This window comes from Zonotrichia albicollis, chromosome 6 (assembly GCF_047830755.1).
Source record: "Zonotrichia albicollis isolate bZonAlb1 chromosome 6, bZonAlb1.hap1, whole genome shotgun sequence".
Classification (NCBI taxonomy): domain Eukaryota; kingdom Metazoa; phylum Chordata; class Aves; order Passeriformes; family Passerellidae; genus Zonotrichia; species Zonotrichia albicollis.
The window spans coordinates 37,415,961-37,430,876 of NC_133824.1; the positions used below are offsets into that span (position 1 = coordinate 37,415,961).

General features: G+C 36.5%; 1 protein-coding gene across 7 annotated transcripts in view; it reads right to left on the minus strand.

Annotated features, from left to right (window-relative positions):
- The window catches only part of PPP6R3 (protein phosphatase 6 regulatory subunit 3), a 50,636-nt gene that overhangs the window by 11,125 nt on the left and 24,595 nt on the right, over positions 1 to 14,916 (minus strand). For 5 of the 7 annotated variants that reach the window (XR_012580844.1, XM_005491623.3, XM_014270271.3 and 2 more), the window contains 12 exons: positions 14,136 to 14,248; positions 13,554 to 13,667; positions 12,755 to 12,884; positions 11,528 to 11,680; positions 9,511 to 9,660; positions 8,953 to 9,017; positions 6,379 to 6,494; positions 5,907 to 5,992; positions 4,626 to 4,712; positions 2,935 to 3,032; positions 957 to 1,011; positions 177 to 307 (listed from right to left, as the gene is read on the minus strand). Coding sequence is in view for 6 of the 7 variants with exons in the window: in XM_005491623.3 (XP_005491680.1) it covers positions 177 to 307; positions 957 to 1,011; positions 2,935 to 3,032; positions 4,626 to 4,712; positions 5,907 to 5,992; positions 6,379 to 6,494; positions 8,953 to 9,017; positions 9,511 to 9,660; positions 11,528 to 11,680; positions 12,755 to 12,884; positions 13,554 to 13,667; positions 14,136 to 14,248 (1,298 nt within the window). In the remaining variant the exon portion in view is untranslated. The remainder of the gene's footprint in view (positions 1 to 176; positions 308 to 956; positions 1,012 to 2,934; positions 3,033 to 4,625; positions 4,713 to 5,906; positions 5,993 to 6,378; positions 6,495 to 8,952; positions 9,018 to 9,510; positions 9,661 to 11,527; positions 11,681 to 12,754; positions 12,885 to 13,553; positions 13,668 to 14,135; positions 14,249 to 14,916) is intronic. The other 2 variants (XM_074543239.1, XM_074543237.1) reach the window with 1 other exon arrangement.

A 14,916-nucleotide genomic window follows, 5' to 3' on the forward strand; every position in this document is an offset into this window, starting at 1 on the left:
TGCAAATTATGGCGGGAAAACCAATCACTAGCGCCACATGCCCACTCAATTCTCCACAGAATGGAAATACCTAGTTATGCTGGACAGTCTGCACTAAGAGACAGACTGAACCAGAGGACAGGTGTATTACTGCATGCTCACTACACTGCTGTCTGGATGAGAAACACCCTTCTCACCTGGAACGCCTCTGGGACTCCGGTGCAAATGCAATATGTTTTTCTTCCCAAATGTCTTCTTCATCAGAACCACCATCATCAAACTGCTGTATCCGCTCCTTACAGCATGCCTCAAACAAGGCTATATTGCCCTAAATACAGCAGAAGTAAAAAATCCATATTACATTAGTAAACATCTTGAAAATTCCTATTTTGAAGAGAATCTAAAGCATTTCTCTAAAAGCAGCAGAAAACCAGAATGTCTTAATTTAAAGCTTGTCAAGAAAATATACAGTGCTGCTTGTTTTACTTGGCTCATAACAAGCTGAGTGGAGCAAAGAGCACTTAGGAGTTTCCACCATGTTTAAAAATGGGATGTGGGAGTGACCCCAAAGAACTTTCCAGACAACCAGAGCACCAAGTACTCTAGCTTCATTTTCTGTAGTGGGGGGTCATTTTAGCTCAACCAACAAATAATATTGAGGTTCAGAGACTCTGTCCTTACTTTCCTATCTCACTGAAGATTTAAATAGCTTTAATCATAAAACACAAGTGCACAATATGCACAAATCAGATCTAAGCCCAGTTACACAAATTAGAAGCAATTCTACTTAATACTGATCAGAAAGAACAATAGTGTCTTCCAATTAGCAAATCTCATGATATGAGAATAAAGCAGGGTAATTATTTTCCAGTGATTTCCACATAAAAGGAATACATATAACCACTGCCAAAACTTTGAGGTCATGCCAAATCTTAAAAGACAGTAATTTTTCTGATAATACTGGAACACATACTTACACTTTCGTTTGTATTGAGGGTAAAGTTGATGTCTGAAACCCGATCAAAAGAAACACTACAAGAAAAAAAGAAATGTACTCAATAAAACAGGACTTTCTATTGTGACATGAAGACATTTAATTTCTGTTTGGTTTCTTATATCCAATAATCTAAAAATAGAAGATAAAAGATAGTCTCCAACACAAAGCACTCAAAATTACACACCAAGGAGACCTGGCATTCCTGTGATTTTTTTAACCATTAAATATTTTTAACAAAAACAAAGAACATTGCCATCTAGAGTTAGGTGTATGCAACAAGTATAACTGAAATTGTATATCCAAATCTCAAATACTGTATAGCTATGCACTGGAGAAAATCTAGACCTAGAGAATGCTTAACCTGACTATGCACTACCATGATATACCTCAAAATTCTGCAAACATCTGCATCTGCAGTTCTTATATGTATTAACTGATTTCATCCTTCTATCTCTAAAGACCTTTTCAACAGGAAGAAACAAAATGAAAAATAGTATCAAGTTCTGTTTCTTAACAAAAGAACCCCACAAATATTTTTTTAACCAATCACGGAAATATTTTCCCAAACATAACACTATATATTAGGCTTGACACATCTTTACATATCAGAAGAGTTCATATGTTCTTTGTTTAGCCATGAGTGCATTCAGCAGAGCACACATGACTCCTCCTTCTAGTATTCATTGCATTCCCAAGTAAGAAAAAAGATAAGTGGTCTAAAGGAACCAAAGTTGTGAGTGTGACTGTATTACTGCATGATGCTATGCAGGTAACTTAGAGTGTGATTGATTATTGCACAGAAGGCTTAACTTTAAAGTAACTTCTCAACTTAATTCAACTCCTGAGCACATCATCAGTGCACCTGTCACAAGTCTTGAGACCTCTATGCAAGTAGTCATCTTCCTTCTACCAAGAGAACAGACTTCCAAAGGCATGAACTTAAAGGAATTCCAATTCCCATCCTTCCCAAAATCCACCTGCTTCTAACAAAGTAAAGGAGCATCCTGTGTTACTGTATCTATCATATCTTAATCTCTAATCTCAGTAGGTTCTGTGGTGTAAAAAAGCAGCAATGCTTCTTGTATGGAAGACACAAGCTTCAGTCAGACATCAATTACTAAACATGTCTTACAGAAGAGCATTGAGATTATTATAAAAACACCCTTCTAAAAACCATCTTGAAGTAATGCTTTTTATTCCTACCTGCATGTTCTGGCATCCCAAATGATGAAATCTTATAAAAACAATGATAAACTTTACCATCTGCAAGAACCCCTATTCTCCCCTTTTCCCTTTAATGCATCCATTTACTTACAAAGAAAGATACCAGCTTTTCTGAGGGGTGTTTTCTGTTGTGTGCTGGTTTTTGTTTAGTTTGGGTTTTTTTAACCTCACCAAGACTGTTCTCATTTGCTCATCTTCCACTAACACTATTTGCAGAAATGAGTCTTAACTGCCTCGAACTTATAAACAAAGGTAGATTTACAATACCCTTCCTTACTCTCCCCTACAGAAAAATATACTCAGAGACATGCTGTTCCTGTCATCCTTTCCAGGAAAACTCACAAGCAGAGCTATTCATCTGGTCATCAGTAGGGCAAAAAACCCACTTTGAGACAGACAGAAAGTGAACGTGACCCAAACAATGTTAGGTCAACAGAGAGCCTTAGCTGTCTGTAAAAAGTAGAGTTATAACTCAGTATTTTATTATAACTCAGTTCACAAGCACAGTCTTCTCAACATTGGTATAACCAGAAGATTAGAAAAAGAAGAGAAGCTGCTGCTTCCCTCTGTTCAGGGAAACTTCTTTCAATGCACACAGATAGCACAAATAGACAGGACTGACTGGCAACTGCTTCATATCAGTAAATGCTTGTACTTATCACCAGCAAAACCACAGGCAAAAACACAGAAAACACACAAGACTATAGCCAAATTCAGTGTAGTGTTATACTCACTTGCCAATGTCATCTTGATCAGCAAACTTCTCATCGTTGAAGCCAAACTGGTCAATAAAATTGGACGTCATTTGTTGCATCTGATAATCAGAAAAGGCCTGGCAACCCCAGGACCAACGACAGTGATATAATGATTCTACTAATACTCTAAAATCTCTATGCCCATTTTGCTTCAAAGAAATAAAAGTCTATCTAAACTAAACATAAAAGGACAGGAAAAGGATTTGTCTTAACCTCTGAATTTTGAAAGGTAGCATCAATTACAACCCTACTCACATTTACTGATCTGAAAGCCAATCTAACAGCTTTCAGTAAAGTTTAATCTGTTAACATTAACCAGCACCTTTCCAAATTCACCCCAAAGAAACAGAGAAACAACACTATATAAAAGAAAAAGCTGTCTCTGCTCAAAATAACATGAAGTCATAAATAGTAAGAACCAGAAAAGTAAACTATATATAGATACTAAAGCATATTTATTATGCAGGTATCACTAGCAAAATCAGTCTCAGGCACACACACCAGCAGCATCTATTAAATATTAGAAGAATGAAACAATTGAGCATTTTACATCTCAGTGCAGTGTCACTGACACAGCTGTGCTGGTTTTTTAAATAAAGAGGAGTGTCAACTGTCAACTGCCAGCAGATCAGTATATACACTAAGGTAGGTACATGTGGGCATCATCTGTCTCTAACAATAGCTTTTGTCTCTTATTTCCCAGAACTATCATTAAATTATCAATTACTACACATCCTCTAGGGACTTTTAATAATGTTATTTCCATGTGTAAAGTCAGCCAACGTCAAGATACTTTAGGAAATAAAGCTGTGATGTCAACTCTTGGTTTCTTGCCCAGGTAGCTGAGGGGACACAGTATGGTGGTAAAGTTGAACAAAGTGAATATGGAAAGAAAACAAAAGTACGATCAAAAAACCCCAAGTTTAGATTAAGGCATTATGAAAATTGAAGGAAAAAGAAAATATATATAAAAGGAGGAGGTATACAGCAAGACAAACTTGAAAGAAGCAGCACTGGACCATCTGCATTTCTCCAGATTAACTACCTGGAACTGCTGGGATTGCCTAGGCACAGCAGGTCACTAAGGGGATGCATGAAAAGCACAGAGACATTAGAAGATCTTACTTTCTCACTAAATCTGCTAAAGATAGCACCCAACTTATCAAGTTTTTGTACAGGTGCACCTTATAGGTACAAAAGCACTTAATCAGATAAAAATGCATCAGATTCTTTAAGATTGAGCCACCACCCACAATTCAAACTTAAACAAGCAACTACTTATTATAAAAACTATAGAAAATGCATAAAACACCAAAGCCAATATTAGATTAGGTAGTTACTACACAGCTGTTAGTGTGATCTGAAAGATTTTGGTTAGTAACCCCGACAAATAATGCATCTAAACCATCTGATTCCATCTAAGTGATCTATTGGCAATCTTGTGCCACAAGGCTCCCACTCTTTCACTACCAGCAAAAGAATTCAAAGAGATGCTTTTGAGTCTGGTAAGACACAGTTGTGTGCATACACACATGTCTAGGTTTTCATTTAAACTTTCTAGATTTATATTTGCTTGTGAGAGAAAATAAAAGTTCCACTGCTTTTTAAAAAATTACTTAATTTACTTTTACAGAAAGACCAACTTAAGCTGTTAAAAGAATTCAACTCACCTGCTGCAAAGAAGAATCCTGTGAGAACCCAGTTTCTTTAAAGTCTATTTCATCATCACTGGAAGAATGAATGTGGCAGGTAGTAACCTAGACAAATAAATTGGGTCACTGGCATAGTAGATAATGCACCTGTTTGTTTCAGATAGAAAAAATTGTTTTAATGCTTTGTCTTTCTATTCTATAGAAAACTGCAGAGTTTGGAGGTAAGTTTTCGATTCAGTTTTACTGTACTTTCAAGTACCTCCAAGCATGATTATGCATCTAAAGAGCCAATTAGTGCCATTTTTCATAAGCCTAAAATTCTTCCTCTTTACATGATCCTTCTTTTGGTCTTGACCAAGACATAATTTCTACCAAGAGGAAAAATAACATTCATCTGCAAGCGCTACAAACTTCTTTGTATTCACAGGCTCAAGAAAAAAATGCCTTATGTACATCTTTTAGTCCTGTTCACAAGTCGCACAGTTTCAGATGAACTTCCTATTGCTTCTATTGACACCTGTTAACACCCTGCTCCAGTTAATATTTATGTTGAAATAGTGAATTCAACAATTAATTACAGTCCAAATAACAGAAGACTAGCAGAAGTTATTGAAGCCACACACAGAGCACTCATTCCTGGAGAAGTCAGGTAAAATAAAATCCACAAATTCATCTGTTGACATTGGAAACTGCCTCTGCTTACTGAAGTCTCCAAGTGATTGCTCTTAGACTATTTTTAACATGATTACACAAACCTCTTCTACTTGAGTTAAGTGTTTTTCCAAAAGTGTAATCACTACAACTGCACGCAGAAGAATTGTGGCAGGTGCACAACAGTGAGCAAAGTTACTTAAGCAAGGTCAGTAACACACAGGCAGTGGAGTGCAAGTAGCAGTCCTGTCTTAAACTTGTACTAGGTCATTTACATCCTACACAGAAAGCAATCAACACCACCTCCTGCACTTTCAGTTCATACTCTCAAGCACACTGGAGTTTTCAAGGACATGACCTTGAAGAGGTAAAGAAATCCTCATCTTTGCAGATTGCCTGGCATTAGCTACACAAGGTAATGAGCCATTTAGCTATTACAAGCTGATCATCTGCATTATGCCTGCACAAATATTAATGATATGGCTTTAGTTGAAAAGTAAACTAAAGAATTATCAGTTCCATATCTCAGCAACTAGAGGGACTCCTTAAAAGCACACTAGATTTTGGAAGACTGGCAGTGCTGATGACAAAAAGAAACAGTCCAAGTAAAGCAGCAGTCATTTTCATACCTTACCCATCACTACTTACCAGATCCACTGTATTCCTCTTGTTGGTTTCTCCTAAAGAGTTTGTGCAGAATGTTTCCCATCGCTCTCTCACCTCCTCTGGAAGTTCTAGCACAGGAAACAAAACACCAAACCAATTAGAAACTATCAACAATGAAGCATCACTTAATTTTCAAATATTTTTTTCTGCTCTACCAAAAATACTGGTAAGAAAATATACATCCTCCTAAATCCATAAATGTAACTCCATCTAGCAAACAAGTCCAAATTAAACAGGTCACTACCTCTTCGCATCTATTTCAGGGAGCTTTAACACTGTTTGAAATGAAAATACTTAAGCATTTGTTTATGGAACTGCCTTAAATGCAATACTTCAGAAGTAATCCAGTTCTTTTCTTACTTAATCCAACAGCTGCCTTCTAATTTAAGTTTGCTTAATATCCTCAGCATTTAATAACGAAAGCCCTGAAGATAAAGTCAGGATGAATGAATACCTTTGATGAGCTGCTGGACTAGTGTGCTGTTTGGCCCCTTATCTGTGCTGTGCACAATGCAGTTTGCTATCCTTGTCAGGTGCCCCATGTAGCCATGTCTTCTTCCTCCTTCAGCCCTGCAAAAGACCAAGAGTTCATCTGCTGCACTCAGAGCAACTCCGATACCTAGGCTGTTGCAGAACACCGCCAGAGTCAAGGTGGCACGCACCACAACAAACTGGGGTGCTGAAGTTACACTTGCATCCTAAAACCACAGGTTCAACAAAAATATTTAAGAATTTAAGGGATCAACTAGTTTGACTTCACTGAGCCAGTTCAGAAGAGTTAACAAGCACATGAAGTACCAAGAAGCACGGACAAGTGTTTGTACTGCTTCTGTGTGTGTGTGTGTGTGTGTGTGTGTGTGTGTGTGTGTAGAAAGCAAAATGTACACAAAATAATCAAAGTGCATTAGCAAAATAATGACAGAATTAGCAACTGATTCAGAATTTTTAGGAAATTCTTTTTGCTGAGAGTATTTTGCAAAACTCCAAACCACCAAATATTCCCTCAGAGCTTTCAGTCCATGATCAAAAGGGAAAAAGCATTCTTAAGTATGCTTTACTATTTCAGGGCTTCTTAGCATACCCATTCAAGTTAGGGTCATTGCTTTCCTGAAATTTAGGAACAACATTTACATGCCTACCGAAGCTAAAATTACAAAGCCATTTAAATATTTTGCACAGAACTGCTCTGCACAAACAGGAATTACCAGATGTTAGAGTAGTGCTCTGAACACCTACTGCCAGTTGGAACCATTCTAAATCTGACCAAATAGCAATCATGAGAGATCCAGCTTGAACAGATTCTCTAGCATTTGGCTGCAAGCCAATCAAACTTTTGCTGCATCAATTTATGGTTTTGTGTTTTAAACAAGAACCAAGAAAGACCCCCTCACCCAGCTAGACAAACGTCCCATGACTGAAATCTTTGTAAAGTGATAGCAGCTCATGAAATACCTTATGTTATGCAAACACAGATCACATGATTTTATTTTCCACTATCATCATCTAACATATGAGGTAACTGAAATTATGTTATGTCTATGCAATCACGAATAAACTACCATAGTGTTTACAGCTTGCTTAGGTAACAAGCACATTCAAAATAAGCAGCACATGATAACAGCAAAGGTTACAGTTTCTAACACAGGATATTACACAGAGCACTTCTATTTGACAAACTAGACTGACTTGACATTGCCTAGCCAGAAAGTCTGGAATACAACTGTATCTTTTGTTAGCAAATGCTTATTATTCCCAGCAAACCAAACCACTTTTACTATGTCAGATTTTTACCAGCAGAAAGCAGCCACCCTTAAGCTTCTAGAGCTGCCTGAAATAACATTAAGTGACAGAATACAAATGGACTAAAAAAATACCCATTTCCTGAAACAGCTAAGCTAAAAGTAGCTTAGCCTTAAAGCTTTATCTTTTACAGCTGGAGGCACAACTCTACAAAATTGGATAAAGGAGTGAATTCATTGTAAGTTTGTTTCCAGATAAAAGCACTACCTAAGCTTTGAAACACTATTTTCTTCATTAATATTCCCAAACATGAGACGAAATGTTTAATTAAATCATTCACATGGTAAGCACTGGATCAAGAACAGTCTTATCCAAGTAAAACTTAAGTTTTAGGTGGGAATTACAGAGAAAACTTTTCATATTTCTCTCCTACGAGAATCTAACTGCCAGGGAAGTTGGCAATTCTCTATAACCTCAGGAGAATTGATATAAAATGGAAGACATTCAGGAGAGCATGTTTTCTACAGTTCAATTTAGCACATTTTTCTATTATCCCCCTCTTCATCATCCTTATTTCTAGGTCAGTTACATTAGCCATATATTTACTATCTGATTCACTTCAGATATGAATGTTTTCATGAGTGGAATTCCATCAAACTAGCAGCACCTACCCCAGCCAGTCAATTCAATATTTTGACAGGTCAGAACTAACATTTACTGTTCAGTACCCTCTAGAGCTAAAATTATTTGGTCTTCATGAGAACATTTTACCACATAAAGTGACAACTGAGGAATTTTTTTCCTGCTACAAAAAGTTTCTAATATACTATATTAGTTACTTGAAGCTTACATTCTTTCAAATACCTAATTTTAGAAGGTATTCTATTGCTGAGGAATTCACTTTTACTATTTAGGAGTCTGATGCTCCCCAGTATGTGATATGCTTTGATGTGTTCACAAGTAATTCCCAACTGCTTACTGAGGGGTAAGTATCTCCTGTCCCCTCAAAACTTACAGTATGTTTATTTTTTTACTTGAACATGGGTAAACTTTAAAGATCATAGCAATATCTTATACATGGCAAAAATGACAACTCTTGTGCTCCCAAATGGCCACAGGAAAAAGAATTAGAATGCTACCAAAAAGTACAAGAGAAAGCTTTAACTCAAACATTAACATACAAGTGATTTTAGAACTGGATAGATCACTTCTGAATTGGTTATAAGTTCATTTCACAACTCAAGTCTTATTTAGACAATTGCAGGAAACGAGGGAACTAATTACTCACTGTTTCTTCTCATTCATCTCCCATGCTTCAAGTATTCTTTCTATTAATTGGCACTTAAGGAAGAGCTGTCAAAAAAGCAAAATATGCTTAGCAGCAGCAAAATGTAACACTATTTATACATTTTACAGTTGATACTAAAGTCTGCAAGACTATTAATTTCACGTTCAGGATACATACTTTCATTAAAGGGTTGAAACTCCAGCAGTCAGATCTTAGCCTGAAATCTAAAAGCTAAACCTATATTAATTCTACACCTCTTTCTATGTGCTGAGTTGTGGTAGTAGTATAAAGCTACTGAAATAGCGATTTTAAGCCTTAAAATAGGAGGAACTTCAGAGAAAATGAATACTTCCAGCTCTTCACCATGCTCACTTTGCAGCAAAAAAAAAACCTTCTCTATGGGCAGTTTCAGATTTAACACCCTGAACTAACATTTTAAGTAAAACCAGAAAGACTTTTTTTCATTCTATACAATAAGTAGAAAGGGGTGGTGCATTTTATGTAAAATTAATTGCATGAAAACAGGAAAATTCAGGAGACTTGTAAAACACAACTTACATGCTTCAGTAAGAGATTGTCCCCACTGGAATCCTGATCTGTAATTGTGGCATTTTCCGTGTTTTCAAGAGGACTCGCAAGAATCAATGCAATACAGATTTCTACTTGAGTATGCAAAAAGTTATTCCACGTATACTTAAAAAACATGTCCTGAAAAACAAATTCACCAAGGTTTACACAAACCAAGACCTTTCCATTAAACATAACCAACAGTCTCACCTATCTAATCACTTCAATGTCTACACTGGAAGAAATCTTTTACATTTTACACTACGTATTATTGTACAAGAAAAAGGTTATGACTCACAAAACCAGTAACTTCTGTGCTTGCCATTTTCTGAATGCAAGGAGTACTACACTGGATCAGAACAAGAATGCAACTAACTGAATTTATTGCAGGGGTCACAAGTAATGCACTTTCAGACTATGAAGACAGGGAGAAATAATGCTCCCTACTTACATTCCTTCTCCCAGCTGCAGCCCAGAAATGTTCTTTATGACCTTAGAAGTCCTTGACTTTTTTGAGTTCACTTAACTTCCTAGTATGTATAATACCCTTTTATAAATGTGCTCCACACTGCAGACAGATTCTTTATGAAATTGTATCTACCTGTTTCAAACCCATCATCCACCATCTCAGATAATCTAGAAACAGTTTAAGATTATTGGCAAAGTACAAGACAAATACTAAGGCTGAAATGTAATAAACAGCATCAATTTAATCAAGTTCCTGTTTCTCTACATTTTTTTCTCTTAAACACAAGTAAGATTTTTGTCAAGCCCAGCTATTTTGGCTACTCACTGCAAAATTCAAATGATTGGTGTCACTGGTAAAATGTAGTGAGTTATGGAAATATGTGCAGTGATTGGAACAGTATTGAACAATTTTAGTCTCATTCAAAGTACAGCTAAAGGTCTTCAATCTCTCTTCAGTCCTAATGACATTCACCCATAACTTTTCTTAAGTCAAGCCTGCCCAGTGAAACATGTGCTGTTCCAGCAAACAGCATGAAGCACTGAGGTTTCCATGGCTACAATTACCTTTTTCCTTTTGTAAAACCTGCAACAGGAAAGTGTTCAAACCTCACTGAATATAGTTCACAAAATAATCTATTTACAAGAACATGCAAGCATTCATAGTGTGTATGCTTTCTTAGACAATGGATCTAGGAAAAACTGCAGCTACAGTGAAGTCAACTATTTGTATAAAAGTTAGTACCTGTCTGCAAATCCAACTGTGAAGAAAATTTGAGATGGAAACATTTGAATCACACTATAATAATCAGTCACAGGAAAAAGGGGTTTTGGACTAAAAGCAGGGAAGAGAAGGTATTTACACTTTAGGCTTGCAACTGCCAACTGAGAAGCTAACATACTGTTATTCAGTAACTAGCTTAAGTTCTACGCTATTTCAAGTTATTTTTTAATCAACCAACATTTGGATTTCTTGGGTGAACTGAAACACAAAGAATACATCTGCTACAGTGGAAGTATGAGGTAGGAAGTACTCAAAGTACATGTTTACATCAGCAAAGAGCAATGAGTTAGGTAACTGAGTTTGCTGTACACCATCTTGCTTTGAAGTCTGAAGGAGTACAAGCTACCAAGCATAACTGTTCCTTTACAGGACACTGCTGAGATACCATTTCATAATATATATTAAGTGAGAAAAAGGGGCCTTTAGGGAACAACTTAGGGAAAAAATGAAAATAGAAATGAAGCCTTGAACATGGCTGAAAACTCAAGAACATCCAGTTGAAAATAAGCTTATTAAGAAAAACGCTTCATGTATTTATGAAGGTGCAGCAAGTAAGAATCATTAAAGTGGTCAGAAGGACACACCTGATTCAGACAGATTAACAGTAAAATCCAGTATTAAAAGTTCTTAAACCAAGCAATAGACATCACAATACAACGGTGCTGAAAAGTTAGGCTGGAAAATTATCTGCAGAGTCAGAAAAAGCAGACAAGATCTTAACAGCAATCCATAAAAATGAAGACAGCATAAAGTTCTTACCAGTATGACTCCTATGCTGTTAAGTTCTATAAGCTCCTGATTCACACTGCTTGTATTTGTCTGTAAAAGGCTAGATATTAATCTAATCACATTTAAACGTGTGTTTCCTACAGGTGGATCCAGTACACCCCAGGTTGTCTTCATGACACTTTTCTGAAAAAAAAAGTTTAATACATAAATCCCTTAAAAGACCTTCTAAAAATTCAGCTTATCATTTCTACATACAATAGCTGGGTAGTGCTTAAAAATAGATACATTTAGTCCTTAAGCAACTGTCTTACCTTCATCCTGCAAAAATCCCCTATTTTTAATTCCAAATACTGTAGCTTATTTTAATTCCACAGACAGGAAACACTAAAACCAGTCACATGAAAGCTACAACTTGGTAAAAAAGTGATTGCTAACTCCAGACAGGATCTCAAAGTAGACAAAGTCCACTCAACCTTGACAGGAATGACAAGATAGTTCCCCAGAAATAATTCTCACTCAGTCTAGCTAAATTCTGCATTACTACAATGTACACAGAACAGCTAGGTGGACAGTATAAATACATTATAATGCCTCAGCAACCCTACCTTCATATATTTAAAAACAATTTCACGTTCAGTTCTCTGTTAAAATCTGCATCACCCAGCTCAGGGTGCAGTGCTCCAACTGAAATTCTGCTAGTGAAAATGTAAGCAGAAAATACAAACGGATCACAGGTAAACCCCGTATTTATACATTCTTTTTGTCTTTGGCAAGTGCATGACAGAGTTAAATTGCTTAAATCAGTAACAAAGCCCAAGGAATTTAACATGCCTAGGGTGCAGAGATATGACATGGATCTCATCTACTTGGGTCCTGGTAAAGTCAAGAGAATTGCATGAGCCTATAATGTGGGCCATTCCAAAGCTCCAAACAACTGCAGCATCTATAGTCCATATTTCCTATCCGGACTGGATTTTCAAGTACAAAATATACAGCAAATCTCTTTTTGTTGCTTTTAGGAAGAAACCCTGCTCCAAGGTTATTTTGCTAATTAAACCAAGTTTGTGCTGGAAAAGCACAAAGCATTGCTGTTCGTTATTACTGCTGGCCTGAGCCAAAGCTCACAACAGGCTAGGAAGTAGCCTGGGTGCTTGCCTGAAAGTTGTCAGACTGGGTTTTGTTTATTATAATCTGCCTAAAACAGACACATGGTTAAGTTCTGCTTCAATTAATTTGTTAACACAAGATTTCACTTACTTTTGGAGGCTCAAGTAGGAGCTCATGGAAGGATGAAAGTCGTGCTTTTATGGCTTCTAAAACACTTTTGTTGACAGAATATGTGGAATTGCTCATGCCTGGAGGACAGATCTCTATATGACCTTCAAATCTAAAATGCACATAAGCAAAATTTGATAATTAGTAACAAAACTAGTTGTAAAACATCTCTGAGGTATGTAACAGTTCTGAAAGGATGTGAAAATAACAAAGATGTAAAAAATGTAAAAACCTAGGGTTACACACACATAAAAATTAATTGTGACATATTGGTTGAACAAGAGATTTTCTCAAACACTAGCCCTGGTATTTCTAAGTTTATTGTGCTTGAAATGCCCAAAATAGTTTTGAGATTAAAAATTACATCTTAATTTGTTTTATTGAAGCAGATAAAGAGCTTCATTTGTCTCTCTGAAACAACGGAAGTTGAATGTACCAGAGAGATCTGTTCAGCAGTTTTCTCCAAATTAAGTTGCAATAATACTACAAGTAACTTTTGAAAAGTCAATATTCAGTCACTGCACTACATCTATTTATTCTATTCCCTGTATCCAGAAATCAAGTAATGAAGTGTATTTAATCTGATCTGTCTATTGGTACTCACAGTAGAAAAAGCTGCAGAAAGAGCAGTCATTTGGTGAAAGTGTAGTAATGCCAACCAACCACCTGATTTGCATTTTTACTCCTTCAGCTACAACAGGTCACAGAAGTGGTTTGGTCACAAGCACAAGGAAGGCATTTGCCACTGCAGGCATAAAGCAAGTGAAATAATAACACTTACGTCTGTCGTCTTGTCTCAAGTAAGGTCAATAGGATTTGGATTGCACTGACAATTGCAGATTCATTTTTTTCTTTATGAAAAATATTAGACAGAAGCTGCTCTATGATTTCTTGTCTGAAAAGAAAAGCATTGGTAACAAATGAAACCACTTCAGGATACAGTTGTTAGCAGAAATAACTCCCATTTGCCCACATTAAAAAAGGGAAAACTAAATACAGGAGAATCTTTTCTGGCAGAAACATAGAGTTAGATTAACTCAAAACAAGCAAAAGAAGAAAGCTGAAGTTTCCCATATTTAGTCTGCACGGTATCAAGCTGACCTCCACACATAAGATACCGTTCAATTGGGCAGCATAGAAAATAATTTAATGAGACAACTTCTCTTCTACACTCCCCACTAGAAAATCCTCCAGGTGTCCTCTGCTTACTTTCCAAGTTATTTTTCATTAGACAAACAAAAGACAGGTAGTCAAGAAAATTAACCTGAAAAGAGCTTGCCATTTCTGAAGGCTTTCAAGGTCAAAAGTTAAAAAGTAGTTTCTTACAAAGTGAGAATAAAATCAAAAATTCAAATCAACTTACTTCTCTAAACTTGCAAGCAGTGGATCTGGTTCTGAACTGTTCTGTACTTGTAGCATCTGGTCTCTGCTTAGACGAATAATTTCACAGAGTGACTGTGATGCATTTGAATGCCTCTGAAACAGAAAACAAGACTTTGAACTACAAGAATAATAACATGCTGGACTCTAATTCTTCAGTTTAAAAAGGTGAAAATTTCAACACTAACAAGAGCTCTCCTACCCATAAAACATTCAGGCAGTTAGCTTTATGTCCTAATTGACCCTTAACAAAACAAAAAAAAAATCTTGAAGCATGAGGCAAGAATCTATTTCCAACATTAAGGTGGCAAAACATGAGAGCTGAATCTTCCAACAACTTCAAGTATGCCTAAGGCTTTGATATGGATCTCAAAAAGGGGGCAGGGAGGTGGACATAACCACATAACCTTCCTCAAATAACCACACTTAATACAGAAATCAGCTTACTGAAAAAAGCGAGCAGAAAACTATAAGTTCTAACAGTATGTCATACAGCTGAACAGAGAGACCCAGGGAGGTGCCAGTGATGCCTGAAGCTTTAGCTTTTCTATTTTTCAGATCCTGTACTGCATTAGTGTATAACTGAACTTCTTATAGACTGTTAGTAAGCTCTCTTCACAGTTTGGTCAGACAAAATCCTTCCAGGCCTGAGAAGCAGGGTCACCATCACAGTCTCAGGCCTGAAAAGTATAAACAAAAATGAACTGGGGGGAGAAGCAAATCAGGGCAATGTGATTTCATTACCTGAAGCTATAATTGGACAA